We start from the raw sequence: 25,049 nt of genomic DNA, 5'->3' as shown, positions 1-25,049 counted from the left end.
CTTCTCATCTATTTTTTTTTTTTTGAGCATCACTACTTTCTGGGCTTTCCATGTAATTTGCATATTGAGAATTGAGGGCACTGTCCAGAATATCACAGATGCTTAATAAGTATCTTTTGAATTAATTAAAATAATGAGAATACTCAGCCAGGTAAATCAACGCTTTTGCTGTGGTAAGTGGCTCATTCTAAATCTGTGAGTGATTTGGAAGCAGTTTCTGTCTTTTTTTAAACAGTAGATCTCTATTAAATATAATTATCATTCTCTTGAAAAACTGAGGATGTCATTATTTTAAACTCTGAATGTATGATCATATTCTATTTTAAAAGTTGGGGTATCTGTAGATTAAATGCACATAAGTTTTATGTAATACAGCTCTATTTTGTTATATTTTCATTCTTTTATTTTTAGTTAATATATATATAATTTTTGGGGGGCATTTGGCGCATCTTTTATTTTAGTTTCTCTCCATTTTTTACCCAACGATTAATGTCAGGCTTACAAGTTTGACTAAGAGACTCATGAGTGATATGAGGGTTACATTTTGTTTTTCATGCGTGTGCACACATGCACGGTGTGTGTATACAGGTCATTACAGAGATAGGGGAAGTCAGAGGCAATGTTTGGATGCTTGTTCCACCTGCCACATAACTCAAGAGCTTGCCTTTTTGCATGCCTAACTTAAGAGCTGGTTGCTGGAATGCCAGGCTAGCTGCGTGGTAAGTGAGCTCCTGGAAGATTTTCCTGACTTCCTCTCCCATTTTACCGCGGGATACTGAGACCCACCCATGACACATGTGTTGCAAGCTCTTCATTTATTCAGTCATCTCCCTAGCTTCTACCATCTTCTTTCTACTGTCCTTCCATCCCATTAAACTTAAGTGCTCCATACCCTCACTAGGTAATTGTCAATTATCTTTTAGTTAGTCCTTACTTTAAAAATCCACCAAGATTTTTGTGTGTGACATATATATTTAAATGTTTTATTTGTATTTTATGGGTATGGCTGCTTTGCCTGCCTGTTATATCTATGCACTGAGTATGTGCCTGGTGCAATAGAGGCCAGAAGAAATGGCAGATCCCCTGCAACTGGGGGGAGTGATAGTTTTGAGCTAATGTGGAAACTGAACCCAGATTCCCTGGAAGAGCTGACAGTATGCTTAATTACTGGGCCACGTCTCCAGCGCTGAGGTATTTGGTTATTTAAAAAAAAAATAATGGGCTGGAGAGATGGCTCAGAGGTTAAGAGCACTGCTTGCTCTTCCAAAGGTCCTGAGTTCAATTCCCAGCAACCACATGGTGGCTCACAACCATCTGTAATGCAATCTGGTGCCCTCTTCTGGCCTGCAGGGATACGTGCAGACAGAACACTGTATACACAATAAATAAATAAATCTTTAAAAAAAAAAATAATAATAATAACAAAAGCAAGAAGCAAAAGATGGGAAGTTGAATATATTTAACAGTACATTAAGAAAAGGGAAAATAAAATTGCCAATATAATTGAGGAGAAATAAAAATGTGAAAGCAAACTAAAAATATACCAAATTTAAATCTATTCAACTATTGAATATTTAAAATTCATACACTATATTTCTTTCTAAAACTCATGAAGAAGTAGTATCTAAAAATTACCTATAATTATAAGAAAAAGAAATTGTGAAATAGTTTCAACTTTTCTTGAAGCAAAAATATAGCTATTAAATTTTAAAAAGAGACGTGTTTCTTTTATAAAAGAGCAAAATATTAGAAATAAAAGAATAAGCAAGCATAAATAAATGAAAATATTTACAGTAAAATAAATTAATTGAATTCACTAGATGATACTGTAAAAAGATAAATATCTAGGAATACCTTTCAGAATGGCAGGCCCTCTCTCCAGAACAACAATCATTGCTAGTGTAAATTATTTACATTTGCACACAAACATATATACACATAAAGTATATAAAATTTCCTATTGCCATATACCAAATTACTAAAACTATTGTGCTGTGGGATGGTCTGTATGTCAAATTGCTCTGATTGGTCAATAAATAAAACACTGATTGGCCAGTGGCCAGGCAGGAAGTAGGTGGGACAAGGAGAGAGGAGAATTCTGGGAAGCAGAAGGCTGAGGCAGAGAGACACTGCCAGCCACCACCATGACCAGCAGCATGTGAAGACACCGGTAAGCCATGAGCCATGTGGCAAGGTATAGATTTATGGAAATAGATTAATTTAAGCTATAAGAACACTTAGCAAGAAGCCTGCCATGGCCATACAGTTTGTATGCAATATAAGTCTTTGTGTTTATTTGGTTGGGTCTGAGCGGCTGTGGGACTGGCAGGTGACAAAGATTTGTCCTGACTGTGGGCAAGGCAGGAAAACTCTAGCAACACCATTGTTTGAGGAAAAATTATAAAATCTTAGAAAGAACTGGCCCAATCTGTTGTCACACTGCCTCCATCCTGTTGCCAACTCAGGAGTTGGGATGGATGCAGTCAACAGAATTAGAATCGTTGTTTAGCTCGTGAAGGTACTGGGTAATCTGACTTTCATGACCTTAACAAAATAGATAGTAGAAAGGCCTTCAAGGAGTGAGGCATTTTCATAGCTGATGGTTTTAGAGGATTCTGTCCATGGTCTCATGATTCCACTATTGGTCATGAGGCAAGGCAAAACTGTCATGGCAACAGGACCACTTGACAGAAGAGTCTGCATATTTCAGAAAAGTGCCAGGGATAATAGACAAGGCTATCCCTTCCTGAGCATACTGGCAATTACATATTTTTGGAGAGACAAGTAACATTATACAGAGTGAACCTCCTATATTTGTGTTTTAATATATGCATATATGTCTGTAACAATGTAATGGCAATTAAGGAAAAACAGTCATGAATATGGAAGAGGGAAGCAGAGGTATAAGAGAGGGTTTGATGGAAGGAAAAGGAAAATAAAAGAAAAAATTATAAGTGGAAATTTCTATTTTTATATTTCATTAAAGTTTTGAAAGAACTTTAAATTCTCACAGTATGTAAGAACTTCTAAGAGCACCAAATTTCTGTTACTAACAAAATGTTTAATTTTCAAAATTATCCAATTTTAATAGAAAACACTAATAGCCCATCAGAGCAAGTAGAAATAGCCAATCAAATTGGGCACAGTTATATTTTATTCTCATTCATTTTCCTCTTCTTTATTATATGTCTTGGAAGTAAGAAAACAGACAAAATTGAAAGACAGTACTGTTTTATTAAAAGGACTATTATTCTACATTTCACAGAAAAGATGGGGAAATCTGCTTCTAGCCTAATTGAGGTAAAAGGTATGAATTTTCCTCTCACTTGGAAATGGTATTGGGTACCTGAAGAATATAAACAACAGAGCTGAGCACTATTATGTTCGTGACCTGAAATCTTGGCAGAATATTTTGCATGGAAAGGGTCTATAGTGAAGTAGCCAGGTCTTAGGTAAAGATTTAAAGCTTCTGGCAGTGCCAAATCACCTTTGCAGGCACAGGATCAAAGAAGAGGCCTGTGCAGAGAGTACCAGATTCCTTTAAGACTTCCTGTTAACAACAAAGTAAGTGCTAATCATTGCATCTGAGGAAGAAACTGAGCCCAGGGCAAAGGTTATCTGAAAGATTAGAGGAATATTACATGGGCTTAGACATGCGCTGCTTAGTGAACTGTTCCACCAAACAGAATGCAAAACTCACACTTGACTACTGGGTGCTCAGCAATATTTTATATTAGTAATGAGAAAAAGTAAAACCTAGAAAAAGACTTTACCTGACTAACTTAGGAAATTTGACAGGACCAGTGAAGGATATTTTCTAAGTTAATTGCCAGAAGAAAGCTTAAGACACTTTTTTTAAAATAATAAAATATATTTTAAATAGTAAAATAAGAGTAGGTATAACATTCACAAGGAGAAAATAAAAAGAAAAACTAAAACAAACCTGCTGTGAGATTTCTTTCTGCACACTGTGAATATGTGTTGCTCTGATTAGTTAATAAATAAAACCGTTTGGTCCATGGCAAGGCAGGTTATAGCAAGGCAGGAAATTGAAGAGAGAGACAGGAAGAAGAAAGGCAGAGGGGAGAGAGTTGCCAGCTAACACAGAGGAAGCAAGATGACAAGGCAGAACTGAGAAAAGGTACCAAGCCACGAGGCTAAACATAGATAAGAATTATGGGTTAATTTAAGTATAAGAGCTAGTCAATAATAAGCCTGAGCTAATGGCCAAGCAGTTATAAATAATATTAAGCCTCCGAGTGATTATTTTATAAGCAGTTGCAGAACCATGGGAGAGAGAGATTTGTTTGGACCACAGGGTTGTGGGGCAGAACTGGAGAAACATTCTGGCTACATATTTGGAATATAGTCAAAAGTGATGAACAAAAAAACGACTGTAGTCCAGGGAGGTAGAATATGTACATTTAAGAAAGAGGGGAATGAACCAGTTGGAACTGAGCCTGAAATAATACAGCTGATAGAAATAATCAAGGCATCAAAACACATGCAACTACTAGATAAGCTTGCCTAGCCTTTATATATGGGGAGGTGCTTAGTTTTACTGTAACTTGACATGCCATGTTTTATTGATACTTGTGGGAGACTTGCACTTTTCTGGATGGAAACAGAAGAGGAGGTATGATGATATTTTATTTGTGCTCTGACAAATAAAACTTATCTGGAGATCAGATAAGGACAGAGCCAGCCACTAGATTAGACATAGAGGACATACAGTGATGGCACACATGTGTTTAATCCTATCATTTGGGAGACAGAGATCTGTCTGGATCTCTCTGTGTTCAAGGCCACACTGGGAACAGAGACAGGCATGGTGACACACACCTTTAACCCAGCACTTAAGTTCTCACGTGTTTGCTTGGGAAGGACACAGGCCTTTAATCGCAGGAAGTGATGGCATGAAGCAGAAAGGTACATAAGGCATGAGGACCAGGAACTAGAGACTTTTAGCAGCAGTTCAGTGGAGACACTTTATGGGTGAGGACTCAGAGGCTAACCGTCTGAGGAAACAGGATGGGCTGAGGAGTTGGCGAGGTAAGATTGGCTGTGGTTCATTCTGTCTTTCTGATCTTTCAGCTTTAATCCCAATATCTAGCTCCAGATTTTTTTATTATTATTATTAATAAGACCTTTTAGCAATTTATGTTCCAAGGAGGGGATGGGGGTGGGAACTGGGGGTGGAGTAGGAGAAAGGGAAGGAGTTTGGAGGGGAGGATGGAGAAGGAGGCTGGGGCTGGGATGTAAAATAAATAGATGAACAACAACAAAACCACACACAACTAATTCAGTATTAAAATAAAACTTAAATTTAAGTTATGTAATATATTGGAATCCTTTCATTAGATTATGTTAATGGTCTGACAACCTCCAACCTTAAAAAAAATAACATAATTTAGACTTTAGAAATTAGAAGTTTTGAAAATAACTGATTATCTTCCTAAAAATTGTGAATATATACATATCAAAAACATAAAATTAACAAATTATGATGTAGTCTGAAAGTTGAAATGATAGTACTTTAATTCTTTACGTATTTAATGTGAGTAATACAGAGAAGGTCTTATTTATTTTCTTCTGTTTTGTATATAAAGTCACAATCTCTGGCTCACAACTTAAAATTTTATTCAAATGAAGATATTTAGCTTAAAAGAATCATTATATAAAAACCAATTTGTTAAATCAAATTGAGACTATGAATGCATAATCCATCATTTCTCAAAGTTGATCCTGTGTATATGTTTGATTGAAAAATGAAGAAAAGAAGAGGAAAAGAAAGTAATTATATGGACAGAGAATATTGGTAAGATGTAGGTTAAAGCATAGTTCTCAGAAACATTAAAATATCGAAGTGCACTTCGATTTAATTTTAGATAATAGCTCTTTAAGAACAGACTTAAAAGGTTCATAGAAGAGCAGGGACATCTTCCAAACCCAGGGATTTAGGGACATGTCCTTGACTTTTCTTAAACACCTGTTAAGACAATTTGTATGTTTAAGTCTAAGTTTATGATTTGATAAATGTATTTTATATTCAGAAAAATAGTGATACTTGAAAAATTGCAAGAATTGCTTAGTATAAGTATTCTGAGGCAATGAATCTTGAGGGGTTTTAGAAAAACTACCACCTGGGTTTATGTTAATCAATTTGGCCTAATAGTCACCTATAGAGAAAAAACATTAAGGGGTCCACTGCTACTTTTCTAACTAATGACAAGTCATATGTGATGAAGTATAAAATTTAAAATTAAGCTGCATTTATGCAATGAAAAATTGACTGCAGCACTATCTTTATTTACATTAAAATATATGTCAAAATTTGTTTTATAAATTTTTTTATCTAAAATCACCTCAATCTCCTTGTGGGACCATCTGAAATGCATGTGGGGTAATAGAACAGTGACATTTTACTGTAAGGGATGTGATTTGGGACTGGCACAGCTCAAGAATACCCCACAAAGTCAAGCTTTGGTGGACATGCAATTCAATTAATTCAACTTTAGATTTAAAATGAATAAAAGATGACTAATCACTGAACTAATTTCTAAGTCTGTTCTTATTTTAGAGGGTAATGTTTATTGTCCAAGAGATTCGGGAACCCGGAATTTACAACCCTTGATCATCAGATTTCCTTCTAAAGATGCCTTGAAGTATATCTTGTCTTTTGAGTCTATTCCTATGAACAAGTATTCCATTCTTACCTCATTAGGACATTGTTAGTTAGTTCATGTTTGTAATATGTAATGACTCTTCAGGTATTTCTATTTCTGTTTCAAAACCCCAAATTCTAATGTTAAATATACCCTTCTACTAGATGAGTAAAAAGGCAAACAACCCTCCAGTATAGATCTGTTTCCTCCACTGCAGTGCAGTAAATTACCCAAGCTTAATGGATGAAAACAAAGCACCTTTGCTATCCTGTGGGTTATAAAGCTTACTCTGGTCTTCCCATCACTAAATCAAGGTCTTTGCTGAAGACTGAGGTTCCCATGGAAGGCTTGCAGAAATCTTCAAGTTCACTGGTGGTCAGCCATTCATTTTTCCAGTTCCGTGGGTCTGGGTTTCAGTTTTCTTATTGCTGAAAGGACAGATCTATGCTGCTAGAGTTTACCAGCTTAAGAACATGGCTCTGACAAACTGTTTAAACAACTATTGATTTTCTTGAAGACAGACAGAAGAATGTCTCCCTGAATCTTTTCCTCTTGAAGACATTAACTTTGTATGCAAATTTGCTTTTGATAATTTCCCTACCATGAGTGCAGAAGGGATCTATGGCTATGAATGCAAGATTCCATTTACCATATAAGGTAAAAGAATCAAAGCAGCCAGCTCACTTCATATTCAGGATTCCCTCCTACAGTTAAGGAGAGGGGGTTACATAAGGATAAGAGGTCCTTGAAGGTTATCACAAATTTTGCTTAATACATTAAAGTAAAAGCTAGTTATCCAGAAAAGAAAATCTCAAGATTTGGTAATAAGAAATGCTCAAACTGTAAATTACCAAGCATATAAATAGAATGGAAACTTTAATGCAGCTGCCAGCTCTCAGGGTGCTGAACGATTTAGGAAGGCAATGCACATCTTTTTTTCACAGTAAATAGCAGAGACCCAGACTTCCTTACTTCCCAGAAGATTAAAGGCTGCAGTGAAACACCTGTGGTTTGGATGTAGAGCTGCACAGAGGTACCAAAGGGATGTCTGAGTCAATGAATGGAGGGGCAGGGAACCCAGAGTTAGATGGACTTGTGATGATTTCATTCTATCCTTGAAAGCTTTTAGCAAAAATAAGTTCACTCCTGCTCAGACAATATATTACTAACCTTTTAATCAGTTGTAGGTTTTCCACAGCATATCTGAACGCTAGCTCCTTGCTTGTCTCCTAATCACATCATATAGAAAACTTCACTATTATTCCAACGACTTTTCTTAATTACAGAGATAAATGAAATCCCTTTCTGTAGAACGTCCTGTAACTTACTCCTAGCTCCAACCCCAATGATAGACTTATAAAAACCTATTTATTCAGTAAGTATCATTTACTAAATGCTTGCTTATGAACAAACACTTGAGGGGTTTGGCTTTTCCGAAAATAGGACTGGTCTCTCCTTTTGCACAGACATCAGCCAGTTCATGTATTTGTGCCTGGGAGACCTCATTTTTATACAAGCATCTCCCATTTGTGAATTTACTAATGGACCTCTTTCCTTTTTTGTCATGATTTTAATTCAGACATATACATATCTCAACAATCACTAGTTGCTGAATATAGAAATAATAACAAAAATGATAAAATATCTAAAATATTCTTAGTTATTCTTTGTACATGGCAGCAATTTCTATGCATTCAGCCATGTCCGTTACTTGCTGCAGCTGTACCAGGGAGCCATTATTACACTAGTTTAGCAGATGAGATGACAAAAATCTCAGAAATGAAGGATTTCTCCATAGATAATTTACATTTATTCTGTTCTCTAAGTGAATGCAGCCCTCAAGAGGAGTACAGGTGTCTTTCAAACATGTGACACTGTATAGAAATAAATATTTTCAGGTTCTACCCACTACTCAACCAGAACATCTAGGGCTGGAGCACCGTAATCTGTGATGCACCATGCCAAAATACATTCAGTTGTGAAATCTAATGAAATTTAAAAACATGAAACTCCTGCTCCCTATGTGGATAAATGTGACCAAGTAGTGCTTGATACACTCAGGAGCATGAAAATAAAACCTATAGGATAGCTTTATCCAACCTTGGTTTCAACAATTCTCCCTAATATAAACCCTCCTCTTTCTCGCTAATTAGATTCCAGGAGCCATGGATCTCCACATCCAGATCCCTCAGTCCTTGGATGGGGTTTCTAGCACGACTATTAGGGTATTTAGCCATCCCATCACCAGAGTAGGTCAGTTCCGGCTGTCTCTCGACCATTGCAAGCAGTCTATTGTGGGGGTATCTTTGTGGATTTCTGTGGGCCTCTCTAGCACTTTGTTTCTTTCTTTTCTCATGTGGACTCCATTTACCATGGTCTCCTATTCCTTGTTCTCTCTCTCTGTTCTTGATCCAGCTGGGATCTCCCACAGGGACAAATAGCCAAACGAATGGAAACACATAAACTATGAACCAAAGGCTGAGGGGCCCCCAACTAGATCAGGCCCTCTGAATAGGTGAGACAGTTGATTGGCTTGATCTGTTTTGGAGGCATCTAGGCAGTGGTATCAGGTCCTGTGCTCATTGCATGAGTTGGCTGTTTGAAACCTGGGGCTTATGCAGGGATGCTTGGCTCAGTCTGGGAGGCGGGGACTGGACCTATATGGACTGAGTCTACCAGGTTGAGCTCAGTCCTCGGGGGAGGCTTTGCCCTGGAGGAGGTGAGAATGAGGGGTGGGCTGGGGGGAAGGGGAGGGGGGCAGGAGGCGGGGAGAACAAGGGAATCCGTGGCTGATATGTAGAACTGAATGGTATTGTAAAATAAAATAAAAGGGAAAAAAACCTATAGGATAGGTCATCCAAAAAAAAAAAAAAAAAAAAAAGATACTTATTTTTATAGAGATTGATCTTCATAGCAAATTATTCTAATAATAATTATTTTAGTAACTGTAGTCACCTTAAACATCTTCAGGTTAAGGGTCTTGAATAATTCATGTGCTATTTCTCTCATGTGCCCTGATACTCTGCTACATTAAAAAACTTACTGAACTGATTTGGACTGGATTCTAATAGCCTCACTTTCCCCTGTGTATGTTCAGAGTTGCAAGTGATACTGTAGTAAATTCAGCCAGGCAATAATGGAAGTCACATATTTTTTTCTTTCTATCTCTGGAAAGACAAGGTAGTTGAGATGATGATGGACCACTCCTTGCAGTGTGAAAGACTGGCTTAAGTAACTGTTCTGTAAAATAGCACTTATCAAATTCAGAGGACAGCAAACACAATGAATGTTCACTCTGTGCATTCTACTGCACTTATCTTATTTACATGTACACCTATCAAAGTGAAGTTTACTCCACTCAGGAAGCTTACCATCTGGTTGGGAAGACAGACAACCTACACATCCAGAGGAGCTATAAACAAACAAGATGATATACAGATGATTAAAATATGGGGTTCATAACAGCTCTATAAACTGTTATTGCACTGCAGAACATTAGGAAAGGAGGCTTCATAACTTCAGAATACAGAAGAGAATCATATGCTGATACTGCATATGTTTTTGTCACAGTGATTGTTCAGATCTTGATATAGATGCCATCAAAGTTCAGTGTTTTTTTAACATCAAACTTTTAATTTTTAGAGATAAATATAACAATATGACCTCCTTACTTATATGCTCAGATTTGTTTAATAGTCAAATGAGAGGTCAGCTTTGTTAAAAATTAATTTCTTGCATAAAATATTAGTATACTACTGATTTTCCATGAGCTTACAATGTTAAGTACATTCAATCAACATTAATGAACTATCTAATGTTTTACCCTCATTAACTACCCTGGGGAGACAGGAGAGAATAGCCCTTGGAACATCAAGAAAATGCTAAGAACATATGTTCAACAAACGAGTTCACTATGTAAGAGTTAAGGAAGGGATGTATGTTATAAAACAATTCACTGGGCTGGAGAGATTGCTCATCATTTAAGAGCACTTTCTCCTCTTCCAGAGGACCTAGCCTTAATTTACATCATACAAACCAGACAGTCACAACTAATTGTAATTCTGATACTCTCTTCTGGTCTCCAAGTCATCCTAATATGTGAGCCCTACACCCCACACATACACAAGCACATATGCGTGCACACACACACACACACACACACACACACACACAATTATGAATATAAAGTCTTTTAAACATTATTGACAATATATTTAAGAAGTTCTTACAAGTCTAAACCAAGTCTTTCAAAGAAAAAGACATGTGATGCCTAAGAATTTGTTTTTTAGAATATTCCTGTAATCTGCAGAAGGAATTTATACATATCCTATAGTATGGGGCTTTCCATTAGAAGTGCTCAACAGAAAACTGACTGAACACAGTGGTCATACTAGTATGAACTACTTATTCAATCATACATTAGAAATTTTCTATTTAAATTTCTTTGAAAACATCAGACTATATATGTTTTGTTTGTGTCAGAGTAAGTCTTAAATCTGTACAAAACTTCTACATTACTATGATTTTTTTTACTGAGACAACCAATTCTTTTACATTTATGAGGATTGCTAGAAATCAAATTTATTGATGTTTAGTTTTTCCTTTCAAAAGTTTACAATTTCATAAGTCTACAAGATGAAGAAATAACTCATGCCAGCTCCCTGACTGCAATATATATTATACTCATAGGAGCTAAAATAATGGTGTGCTTTCTATTCTGTTTGCAAGTATGCATCTACATGTTGTTTCACTTCCATTAACTTATTTTCTAGCCTTGTCTCCTACTAATATATGTTAGTTCTAGACTTGTGTTTTTATAAGCAGAAAAGGAAGTACACTATGATTCTATTAAAGATTACTATTTATTTATTTACTTTTTTTTTTTTTTGGTTTTTTGAGACAGGGTTTCTCTGTGTAGCTTTGCGCCTTTCGTGGAGCTCACTTGTAGCCAGGCTGGCTCGAACTCACAGAGATCGCCTGCCTCTGCCTTCCAAGTGCTGGGATTAAAGGCGTGCGCCAACAACGCCCGGCCAAGGATTACTATTTATTTATATTGTGTGTGATTCAGGTTGGGGCACATATGTGTGTATTTAGAGTTCAGAGGACAACTTGCAGGAGTTTGTTCTCACTCCATCATGTGGTTCTTTGGGATGGAACTCTAATCTACAGTCTTGGCATCAGACCTTTACACTCACTGAGCCATCTTGCTGCCCCATAGTAATGATATCAATACACTTCATGAAATTATCTAACAAGAATTTGGTTAACCTCATTTGAATTGTATTCAATCAGTAAGAAATAGTGTAGTCTGAAAAAATATAGAAAATTCTGTTTTAACACAGCATTCTAATTTCTGTGTATCCATGTTGACTTGAGGACTTTCTCCGTGATTTACCTTTAATTTCTTTGTCGTTTTTGAACCATCTTATATCAGCTGCAGGTTTACTGCCAGATGTCTTACACGTTAGCTGCATCAGGTCTCCCTCCATGACTGGTGATGAAAATCCACTAATCTGTGGCTTCTCCGGAACTCCTGAAATTTAATCAAATAAGGAAAGTGAGTGTCAATCTCCAGGGATGACCTAAACTCCTATATGATTAAATAAACCTTTTCAAATATAGTGCTTATGCATACACAGCATCCAGAAAGAACATTAAAATATGTATACTTCAAATTTTTTTAACACAAAAACTGTAAAATTTCACCTCCAAAACAGTCTTTGAAAGCTTTAAAACACTATCATTAAAATAACTTGTGCTACCATTACAGCAGTCTAAGAATGTAGACTTTGTGTGATTTGCAAATAGAATACCATATATTTAAATACATTTTATGTTTATATGTATAATATGTGTGTATGTGAATGAATGTGTACATATTTGTGTGGGAGTTTGCACAAAAGCCATGCTGGTATGTGGAAGTTATAGGAAAACTCATGTGTATGTTTGAGGTATGGTCTTTCCTGCTGATGCTGCAGGCTAGATGGTACACGATTTTCCTATGAATTCTCCATCTTTGTCTCTCCTATTTTGCTGTAGGAATGCTGGGTATTCAGAGCCAGCTTTTGCCAGGCTTCTACAAGGGTCCTAAATATCCAAAGGCACAGGATCAGGGTTCTGCAAGAAGTGTTTTTCACCTGTCCAGCCATCTTCACAGCCTGAATATCACACATTTTCTGTGCTATATTATTCCGTTATTTTCTTGGAGGTCTATTAAAATATCATGTAGCATTGTTCTACAATAGAGGTGCAGTGAAGTTTTCCTTGTTGTACTGCTCTAACTTAATTTTGAGAAGATTAAAATGTAAGAATATTAGAAAGCTCCACTATGAGACATACAAAGTTAAACAATAACAAAGATAAAAGAGGGATTAGCCTACATCTCTTAACTAGCTAGTTGGTCTGTGTGTGCTCACCTTTATACCCTTTAAAAAAAAATCAATGTCATCCTGCCATTTAATAAACTGCACTCTGCAGCCATTTATTCTTTGAGTCTTGAGTTGGCTCTACAGAACAATGCATTAACCTTAGGCAATTGTTATCTCGGAACACTCCACTTTAGTGGATGTATCTTGTCCTTAACGGCAAACTTGTGAAGATTTTTTATGAAATAGTTCCAGTGGGACTTGCAATGAAACATATTTCACATCCCAAGCACAGAACCAATTTGCTAGCTGGATTAACTTTAATATTCCTATCCAAAAGGATGTTATGCATTGGCTATTTTAAATGCAACACAGTGTCTTTATCTAAAAAGGAAGGCAAGCTAGGGGCAAAATGGAAAAAAAAATCAATCTTTAAATTTCTCCAACTTGTTCAGTACACAGGTGCGTTTCAATGAACTGCAGCAATTTCAGCTGACTGGGGCACTGTGGAGTCGATGAGCTCTGAGCTGCAGCTTTATTTCCTCCGAATCTCTATGAATGCATTGCTTTTTCATGTCACTTTAACCTTTGGGAAAATAGCCTGATACTTAGAGAATAAAAGCACAAGGAAGCTACAAGCTGCATGCACAAGTGACATTACGCACTTCATTTACGAATCTAGAAAATACACATTTTTCTTTTTTTAAATAGAGACACATGGAAATGTCAGAGCCATTTAAAGACACTACGGTACAAAAAGAGGTCATTTTTGAAAGCCACGGGTTATTAGGGCAGGTCTTCATCAGGTGACTCAGACAATAAGATGAAGAGCACACTGTGCACACGAGTTAGTCATTGTGCTCAGTATTCTATCGCTTTTTAAATGGCTCCAAATCACACAGCATATGCACGATTTTGATATAAAATTAATTGGAAGAAAAACAAAAACAAACAACAAACAAAAACAACCAAAAATAGTTACTACTTAAGGCACAAAATGGCATTATGCTTTCTGGCATCCACTTTAACCTTTGTGTTTCCTTTTGTCCACTTCTAAAATTAAAGCAACTAAATGATTCTTAAATGTCTTTTTCTGTGAGGCAGCAATATATTAAATTATGTCTATTGATTTGATGTTCAATAACTATATTCTGAATGAACTGTGTTAGAGCTGTGCACATCTTTCTGGGAGTGTGATTACATGGTGTTAGTCTCTAGCACTTACCCAGAACAGTGAGATAGGCCTTGGAAGTTTTGACAGGCATTGTAAATAAGGAGCAGGTGTACTGTCCTTCATCAGACAGAGACACATCACTGACACTGATGCTCAGTTCATGCCAGGAAGCGCGAACCAGCTCGATTCTATTGTCCCTTAAAGCTGGAAACAAAAACAAATATTGAAAATGTGAAAAACACACAGTAAGCATATATAAAAGATAGATTTTGAGTACAGTACAGTAGATACTTTATTTAACCATTCATTGAATTTTTATCTCCTGAAACACACTAAAGGATGGTTTCAATATGTTAACAACAACAATTAAGAGCTCCTTCATCTTTGAAGGAATAACTGTTTAGTTACATGGTAAAATCCAGTATAATACTTTGAGTGAGGAGGAGGTTGAGGGTGATAAAAATGGTTTCTTTCACATTATTTTTAATAGAATGAATGCTAGTGGCAAAAATATTATGAAAATGAAAGACAGATACATTTGGGGAACTGGAATTACTAAGGTCTTCCAAAACACCAGCGAGTATTTTGTGTGTGTGTGTGTGTGTGTGTGTGTGTGTGTGTGTATTAAAAAGCAGTCCCTGTCATAGAAACACTAACTGAACATTATTTATACCAGAACTGACATTTAGCTGAATCTTAATTAGCCTTACATGTTGCCTACATTTGCCCTGATTGGGTATTGTAATATGGGTAATATATTATAAGGTTAAAATCACTTTTCGATTACCACTACTTCTAGAGCATCTGCTAGAATATTACAGATGTTTCACCTTTTCACTCAGCTGGAGAGGAAAAATGAACGTGTATTATGTACTTCATTAAGAATAGTAATACAACCCAGAATCAAGTGAGAGATAGTTAAGAGTTTTCTCACTGACAACCAGTTCCAGAAAGCAGCTACATCTCCACTGTGCTTTGTGACTTGTCCTTTTTAGAGACAAAGGAACATTGTCAGTACAATGCTGGAATCCCTTGCATTACCTTCACCACCAGGCAGACTGATCCGGGGAATGTCTGCTTTCTAAAGTGACAAGTCTAAGGTAGAAATTAGCATTAACTCCTGTATACCCAAAACAAGTCAATTGGGACAGATAGCACAACAAAGTCTCACAAAAACTGGACTCTTCTGAGAAGCATACACAATATATAACTGCAAACCAGGACCTGTGTGTTACTCTGAAAACACGCAGAATGCTCCTACAAGTCACACTCTATTCTAATAGTACCCAGCTTTGATGTAGCCGACAAAAATGCCAGGGTATAATGCATGAAGAAACTTATTGCTACAGTTAATTATATGATTTATACTCTTGACAAGATTTAGAATCACCTAGGGGACACATCTCAGTGCATTACTATGAGGGATTATTTTAGGTTAGTTGAGTTAGGATGACCCATGTTTAAGATGGGTGGCACCATCCCTTAGGCTGACAGCCTGTACTGAATAAAAGGGAAAAGACTGAAGAAGGGATAAATAAAATGTGGTACATTTACACAATGGAGTGCTACTCAGCAGTAAAAAAAAAAAAAAAAAAAAAAAAAAAAAAAAAAAAAAAAAATGACATCATGAGGTTTGTAGGCAAATGGATGGAACTAGAAAAAAAAAATCATCCCAAGTGAGGTAACCCAGACTCAGAAAGACAAACATGGTATGTACTCACTCATAAGTGGATACCAGATGTAAAGCAAAGAATAACCAGACTGCAACTTACAACTCCAGGGAGGCTACCTAGTAAAGAGGACCCTAAGAAAGACACAGGGATCGCCCAGCAACAGAGAAATGGATGAGATCTACACGAGCAAATTGGGTGAAGAGGGGGAATGGAGGGCAAGTGTTGGGGGAAAGAGAGCTTAGGCGAGCTGGAGGTCACAGCTGAGTCAGAAACAGAGTGGGAGAACAAGGAAAGAGAGACCATAATAAATGAAGACCCCATGAGAATAGGAAGAAGCAGAGTGCTAGAGACGTCCCCAGAAATCTACAAAGATACCTGCACAATAGATCACTGGCAATGATCGAGAGAGTGCCTGAGCTGACCTATTCTGGTGATCGGATGGCTAAACACCCTGTCATAATAGAACTCTAATCCAGTGACTGGTGGAAGCAGATGCAGAGATCCATGGCCAAGCCCCAGGTGGAGCTCCGGGAGTCCAATCGGCAATAGAGAGAAGGGATTATATGAGCAAGAGATATTGAGACCATGATTGGAAAAAGCACAGGGACAAATAGCCAAACTAGTGGAAACACATGAACTGTGAACCAATAGCTGAGGAGCCCCCAACTGGATCAGGCCCTCTGGATAAGTGAGACAGTTGATTAGCTTGAACTGTTTTGGGAGGCATCCAGGCAGTGGAACTGGGACCTGTCCTTGGTTCGAGAGCTGGCCTTTTGGAACCTAGGGCCTATGCTGGGACACTTTGCTCAGCCTTGGTGTAGGGAAGAGGGGACTGGACCTGCCTCAACTGAATCTACCAGGGGAGACCTTGTCTTCTAGGAGGTGGGAATGGGGGGGTTGGGGGGGGAAGGATGGGGGTGGGAGGAGGGAGGACAGGGGAATATGTGGCTGATATGTAAAATTAAATTAATTATAAAATAAAAATATTTGAAAATAAAAAAATGGGAAAAGTCATCTTAGCACTTGTCTAATTTTGGACTGTCATACAATATGCTGGCTGCCTTTTGTCCTCCTGCCATCCTTTGCTTGGTGTGTTATAGTCCATGGAGTCGTAAGTCAAAATAGACACTCTCTTCCACAAGTCGCTTTTGTCGGGAATTTCTAGGGCATACATGAGGTGAGGAATTAAGACTCTGGCCACAACAAAAACTAGGCAAAGAATAATTTTAGTGTGGAGTGTAATCAAGGAACCAAAACTGAGAAGAATCAGTTATTGGGGTTTTCCTGCCAATGACTCTAACTGTACCTTAACGTGCATTCGCTAATCATGGTAGAACAAGTATAAAAATAGCAAAGTTAGCAAGAAAATGAGGTTGTAAAAATATCATGATAACTAGAAAATGGAACCATATATACTACATATATATATATATATATATATTAATTTTATGTAGCCCTAAAAATAATGAGATCATAATATTTGAAGAAAAATATACACAATTTTAAATCATATTCTAGAATGTTGCATTAAAATATACATTATTTATGTTTTCCTTCAAAAGGCAAAATCTAAGTAAAACATTAAAAATGTTTGTGTGCACATTTACATGTGTGCTTGTCTGTTCAAAACTTAAAAAGGAAATAACAAAAAGGGAAAAAGATACGAAAGAATGTAGAAAATGGAGAGGTTTGGGAATTGCAAGTAGTAGGGAGGCAATACTGGGAAATGACTGCACGGGAATAAACATAATAATCAGCTGGAAGTGGGGAAGTACAAAGAGTTCATCATGGTGAAGGGCATGATTGAACAAAGCATAATAACATATGTATACAAAGATGCTGTAAACCAAAGTTCACACACACACACACACAAAAGTACTTACAGCTACATAGAACTTGCTACAAGTTTGATTAATGATTAGATCTCAGTGATTATCGATGGGATGTCACAGGTCCAGAGCCAAATAATCTTGGGCTATCTTTATTCCCCGACTAATCATACACTACCTGTCTCGGTGTGCACAAACATTGTGTGACTACAAGGTAAAGCTTTTAGAATATATAAATTGAATAATCACTCTCTTCTCTCCTTTGAGGTAAGAGCTGATGTTGTTGATATCATCCATGATGTGAGGAAACCCATCAGATTTTTATGCTAACCTACACAATAAATTGAAATTTTTAAACAGAATTTAAAATACATCTGCTGTGGATATAACTCTATATAAATAAAACAATGATGGCCAGTGACCAGACAGGAAGTATAGGCGGGACAAGGAGAGAGGAGATTTGGGGAAACAGGAAGAAGGAGGGAGAGACACTGCAGCCATTGCCAGGACAAGCAACATGTAAAGATGCCGGTAAACCACCAGCCATGTGGCAAGGTATAGATTTATAGATATGGGTTAATTTAAGATATAAGAACAGTTAGCAAGAAACCTGCCATGGCCATACAGTTTATAAGTAATATAAGCATCTGAGTGATTATTTTTACGTGGATTGTGGGACTGTGGGGCTTGGTGGAACCTGGAGAGAAGCCCTCCAGCAACATACATCGAAATAAAATCATAGAAATTTTCAATAATACAAATTAGCCCTTACTACATATACTCAGTAAGCAGTTCTGTAAAAAGACAATATACATAGAGCATCAGATTTCACCCACTCAGAACAACCAAGAGAACAGAGGTGGGAAGTTAAAAAAAATGAAAACAGTGTAGTCTTAGTGACTGTGAGAAATCCAACACAGGTGCCACTATGCTCTCTATAGAGAAGAAAGAAAACAAGTTCCAAAAACTAGTAATAACGTAACAACTAAACCTTTCCCAAGTTGGCAAAGAACATACATGTACGGAATCAAGACACTAAAATCCAGGTCAATATACATTAAAATTAAACTAAATTTAAAAAAATATTTAGAAGAAAAAGGTAACATTAAATTTTTCCATGCATACAAATACAAACCTTCATAGTTAAATCATGTGCTTGGGCTAAAATCTGAACGACTGGGATATACCTAGCTGAAACCTGCATGGACACAAGCTTCTAGAACAGTGGCTTTCAACCATTGTAATGCTGCAATCCTTTAATGCAATTCCTCGCATTAGGGTGACCCCCAACCACAAAATTATTTAATTGCTTCTTCATAACTGTAATTTTGCCACTGTGAATTGTATGCAAATATCAGATATGCCTACCTTAGCCAGGTTGTGACCCTCATATTAAGAACTGTGGAACCAAAATAAGACCAAAATGCTCTCACCCCAAAACTAAAGGCCTAAGACTGCTTCTTTTAGCTACAGGCCATAAGTTACTGGAACAGGCCAGAAGTTACTGAGACCAGTCAGTTCAGATTCCAGAAACCAGGAAGTGTAAAAGTACAGAGCCACAAGATAGTCACGAGGTAATGCCTGCCAGACTATGGAATGTCCTCTCCCTGGTTTCCAGGGTAACTGATCACAGAAATGCTCCACTGAGGGCAGCCAATGAGAAATGGTGCGGGCACCACTCCTTAGAAGTAATTTCTAGAAGTCCTAGAAGCGAGCCAATCAGAATTGTACCTGTACTAGCACCCTAAATGATGTAACCTTGTGACTTTTCCTTTAAAAATGAGCTTGCAGACAGGTGGGCGCTTCCTCCAGCCTCCACTGCGTTGATGCATTGGACGAAGTCCCTGCTAGGCTTGTATTGCTTTTGATATCCAGATTAAACCTTGCTTTTGCATTCCGGCATGCTCGTCTTTGTGTTCTCTGGGGTCACGATCTGGCACAACACTATTTGATGGACTCTTACTCATTGGTCAGTGCTTATTTGAAGCTAAGATTGAATTCTCCAGAACATGGAGTTTTGAACCATTTAATCACATTCCTAGTGGGAAGCAGGCACCTAAAGGTTGACCTGAGAATGCCTTACTTAACCCATTAGCTCATTTTTTTCATCTCTGTGAAGATTTATTTTATTACAGGCATTCATTTCTACTTCTCACTTAATTGTTACCTGGAAATATTTAAATATTTTTCAGCAAAACATTGGATTTCTTAACAAACAACAAATAAACAAACTACATGAGGTAACGATTAAGATGGTGTTTTCAAAGGGATTTTTTTTTAAAGACTGAATTTACTTCAAACAATATCACAATTGTTTCATCATTATGTATTTGGAACTTACTATCTACAAATTATAAATAATTATTATGGTATCTAATTAGTTACCACAGTTTGTATTTACTTGGAAACTGGTAAAAAATAGCCATATTTAAAGATCATTTATTTGACATTACAAGCACTTCCCAGCCAACTCTAACCTTGTTAAAAATTTACTTAGCATGGTGCTTCTTGCTCTTATGTTCATCAGTGTCTAAAGAAAAAAAATGGAAATTTTATTTTAGCTTCTTTCCCAGGGGATCCCGTGGAGAGATACTGAAGGGGACTTCATAGTTCAGTTCTTTTTTTCATTCGGTTCTTATCATATAGAGGCAGAGTTTAGTTCTCAGTGTCTATTCAATAGCCACTCACTGAATGCCTACTGCGCAGATAGCTCTGACTCAGGGTGCTGTCTTAGTGAGACAAGCTTCCCGCACACAGGGAACCCATTCAGTTGCAGTGCATCCCTCTTCAGACTCCTGTGGGCTCTTCTTTATTCTCTCACACTTGAAATGCTGTTTGAAAGTAAGCTGGAGATGACATCATAGAATTTGTGGACTTGAAAAGATTTAACACTGTGGTGATAGGGTTTGCTTAAAACATTCATTATAATGAAAATCACATTAGTCCGCGTTATTGTTAAGCAAATGAACTCCCAGAGAAATTTACAGGATAAGAAGAGGGTGAATCAACAATTCCCAACCAGAGAGCATGGAGGATCAGTACATGCTCTCAGGGCCAGCTTGGTTTACAGAGTGACTCTTCAAAAAAAAAACTGTAGTGGTGAGATGTTGGTGCAGACCATAAAGTTGTATCAGTGAATATATATTCATGCGTGTCAGTTTTGAAGTCCTAAACCACATTTCTTTTTTTTTCTCCTCTCACCTCAAAATGCCATTATTAGTTTTAGTAAATACAAAGCAGACAGGCGTACAATATTGTAGAGAATGAATTGTTCGAGTTCATTGGTAAATAACAAAACTGACATTAAGTTTCTGTTGCTTTTTGGTTTGGAGCTTAGTTCTAGTTGTCAAAAGCAGTAAAAATTTGTACAGCAAATAGGATCAAAGCATTAAAATGCTAAACATTCAGTAAACGAACTGATTAAAGCATTGTCAGAATTAAAATATCCAGTTAATCGCTGAAATTCCTAACTCAAAGTATTTTCAAATTGTCACTGGAAATTGATCTGAAAACACTTTAAGTACTACCTGATACCATTGATTGCTCATGACTACACCATGAGAACAAACCCGCTATTATGCTTTTGAAAAGTTGTTCTGTTGTGCCCAGATCGTGACCCCCAGAGAGACCACCAAAGACGAGCATGCCGGAATGCAAAAGCAAGGTTTAATCGTGGATATCCAAAAGCAATACAAGCCTAGGCAGGGACTTCGTCCAATGCATCCAACGCAGTGGAGGCTGGAGGAAGCGCCCACCTGTCTGCAAGCTCAGTTTTTAAAGGGAAAAGTCACAAGGTTACATCATTTAGGGGTGCTAGTACAGGTACAATTCTGATTGGCTCGCTTCTAGGGACTTCTAGAAATTACTTCTAAGGAGTGGTTGCCCGCACCATTTCTCATTGGCTGCCCTCAGGTGGAGCATTTCTGTGATCAGTTACCCTGGAAACCAGGGAGAGGACATTCCATAGTCTGGCAGGCATTACCTCGTGACTATCTTGTGGCTCTGTACTTTTACACTTCCTGGTTTCTGGAACCTGAACTGACTGGTCTCAGTAACTTCTGGCCTGTTCCAGTAACTTATGGCCTGTAGCTAAAAGAAGCAGTCTTAGGCCTTTAGTTTTGGGGTGAGAGCATTTTGGTCTTATTTTGGTTCCACAATAGCACATGGCTATGGACAAAATTATCTCCCCAATATACCATTAGTTTAAATGGTTCATCAATTATACAAATGCATATTTAGGTTTCATGCTTGATAAAATAAAATGCCTAAGACATTTAAAATTGTAGAATTTTAGTCTTTTTTCTTTTTTCTTATTTGACCACATTGATAAGGAAGTTACTGGCATATTTTGCAATTTATATATCAATTATTTTTAAACCACATTGATTTAACAGAGCTACTATTTATTTTATCTACCATCTTTCTACTGAGAACTTAGTAAGGAAAGCTCCTGGGGTATCTAAGTAGTAAAGGACCTTCTTAGGAAGCATGAGACCCTAGGTTGAATCCCATGCTTCCACTCAAACAGAAAAACCAACAAGGAAGAAACAGCTAACAATTTGCATGTACGTTACAGTTTCCCTCCCCTAAATCTGTGCTTAATATAAGTGATCACACACCTTTTAAAAAACAATTTATTTTATTTTTCTTGATCATATTATAATTATAGAATTTCCCTTCCTTCATTTTCCTCCTTCCGATTCCTCCGAAATAGCCTTCCTTAATATCTTTCAACCTAATGACTTCTTTTTTCATTAATTGTCATTATAGACATATAACATATAGATTCCTAAATGTATATGTCTCGTCTTCTCAGGTTGTATAATGTCACTTGTATGTATGTTCTTTGTTGCGGGCCACAGGAATATATCATAAGAACTCAGCTGGTTATGGCAAAGTCACTACCTGGAGGGATCATGGAATTCCTCCAGAGGAAGCCAAATCCCAAGGAGTTTTTGGTGTTACTTGGCTTGTTATATATCAGCTGTATTCTGTTATGAAAATCATGTGTGCCTTCATAGCTTTCCCAATTGACTTTTCCCTAAGAAGGACTAACAGTGTAGACTGAGCACTCTCTGGACATACACATTCCAGGTAATTTGGAGAACAGCCTCAGGGAAAGGCTTTCTCTGGAATCAGATATCTCCCTTGGCCACTTTCAAGGACTACAGGAAACACCACCCAGGTGGACGCCCAACTTCCAAGGACTAACAAGTGATAGCAGCCCACGTACAAGTCTCCTGACTTACAGTAAATTCACAAGAGGACGCCTCCTAGGCCAGGTGGACACTAAGTAATAGTATTACACAATTTAGCTTAGGCCCTTCTTTCTTACAGCCTTACTAACTTTATAGACCTCTAACTACTTACCTAACCACTTCTAGGAATATTTAGATAAACTTCTGTGCTAACAGCTATGCTCAGCCAGAACTCCCAGTTCAAGCCTCCCTGTATCACCAGAGGCATCTAGCTGTACACAGGTTGCCTAGAGACTGAGCACACTTTCCCCTACCCTGCAGAAAAACAGCAGACAGCTTGGACAGATAGGAGCCACAGGAAAAAAGAAGACAGTTTTATTTTCTCCCATTGACCTAGCAACTTATAGATTTTTAACATCCTTTACCAAACACATTTAAGGTTATAGTTGTGCACGTAAGACCCCTCTTCTTAGATATTACTCATATTTAGCCTTTAGTTGATTCATTAGTCACTTCCCCTTTGGGTCACAAATGGTAATTAACAACTAGTGCCCTTCTTTGTAATTCTTATCAACCCTCCATTTGATCCTGATAGTGGACAATCACTGCCTGAGGAAGTTCAGGCTGAGTGTCCTGGGTGGAGGGAGGATTGTGATTTTGGGGAGATATATAACTGTAAAGCAGAGGACAGATAGGGGAAGAGAGAAGAGAATGGAAGAACGAGATGGGTAAGAACTTGAGAGGAACGAGCTGAGATGGGGAAGAACTAGATTGAAGAGCTAAAAGAGAGGACTAGAGGAACGAGATGGGAGATGAGGAAGAGCCAGATGGGAAGAACAAGATGAGAAAGAGCCAGATGAGAGAGAAGGAGATGGGAGAGAAGCTGATGGGGAAAAGAACTAGATAGATGAGAACCTAGAAGGGACAGAACTAGATGAAGGAATTAAGATAGAACCTAGAGGGACAGTAGATAAATATAGAGAGAAATCAGGCAAGAAAGGAGCTAGACATGAGAACAGAACTGAAGCTGTGTATAAAGGATGTTATGCCAGAGGAATTAAAGCGAATGGATCAAAGAACTCTGAGTGCGTAGACTGATTTACCGACCCTAAAGATTCTCTGCTGGTTGATAGAGCCTTCCGCGGACCCTGGGTGGGGACTATCGAGGGGCTGGACCCCCATAGTCCTCGTTAGTTCTTAGTGCTGCTCAGTTGATATTGGATAACCAAAAAGTGTGCTGTTCCCTGGTGAAGGCCCCTTCTCCCATTCTCAGTATTCCTTAGTTGAGTGTAGTTCTTTGTGTAGGATTGAAGCCTCATGATCTTCCACCCCATCTCTTTACCAAGTCTGTTATTGTTGTCCTTGTCAAAATGCAGAGTACGGAAGCCCATTCCCATTGGAATACTAAACAACTCTTGCACCTAGGGCTCAGAAATCATTGTGGAAGACAGGGATGGAGGAAAATTTATAAAAAGCCAGAAACCTGTAGAAATAATAAGATAAAAGGTAGATTTGTTTTTAAAAAGGAAGGTATAAAAATGATAAGATAAAAGGTAGACTTTTGAATCTATTCAGAAAAGAGAATATGGATATGATAAGATAAAAAGGTAGATTGTTGAATCTACTTTCAAAAAAGGAAATACTTGTTTAAAATAGGATAAATAATGAATTTTTTTTGTCTGAATCTGTCAAATGTTAATGGGCTGGACATTGTTTTGTTTTTTGTTTTTTTTTTTTTTTTTTTTTGAGACAGGGTTTCTATGTGTAGCTTTGTGCTTTTCCTGGAACTTGCTTTGTAGACCAGGCTGGCCTCGAACTCACAGAAATTCGCCTGCCTCTGCCTCCCGAGTGCTAGGATTAAAGGCATGTGCCACCACCGCCCGGCAACATTGTGAATGTAATTCTTGACTGTATATGTTGTGCATACTTATTGTATATACTTTTTCTTATATTTGCTATAACTTTTTTAAAAATTTTAAACAAAAAAGGGGGAAATGTGGTTGATATATAGTGTACCCAAATAAATTTATGTGGTGGCCAGAGAATAGAACAGTCACTATATTAAACATAGGTTTAGGCAGTGGTAGAACACACCTTTAATCCTAGCATTCTGGCGGCAGAGATCCATCTGGATCTCTGTGAGTT

General features: G+C 37.5%; 1 protein-coding gene across 3 annotated transcripts in view; it reads right to left on the bottom strand.

The window, feature by feature from the left end:
- Cadm2 (cell adhesion molecule 2) overlaps nt 1-25,049 on the bottom strand; it is a 981,723-nt gene that overhangs the window by 133,525 nt on the left and 823,149 nt on the right. For all 3 annotated transcript variants that reach the window (XM_028876715.2, XM_028876716.2, XM_028876717.2), the window contains 2 exons: nt 14,256-14,408; nt 12,061-12,198 (listed from right to left, as the gene is read on the bottom strand). In XM_028876715.2, coding sequence (XP_028732548.1) covers nt 12,061-12,198; nt 14,256-14,408 — 291 coding nt within the window. The remainder of the gene's footprint in view (nt 1-12,060; nt 12,199-14,255; nt 14,409-25,049) is intronic.

Source organism: Peromyscus leucopus, chromosome 12 (assembly GCF_004664715.2).
Source record: "Peromyscus leucopus breed LL Stock chromosome 12, UCI_PerLeu_2.1, whole genome shotgun sequence".
NCBI lineage: Eukaryota > Metazoa > Chordata > Mammalia > Rodentia > Cricetidae > Peromyscus > Peromyscus leucopus.
The sequence above is the reverse complement of the archived record's forward strand: the minus strand, read 5'-3'. Positions and strand labels throughout refer to the sequence as shown.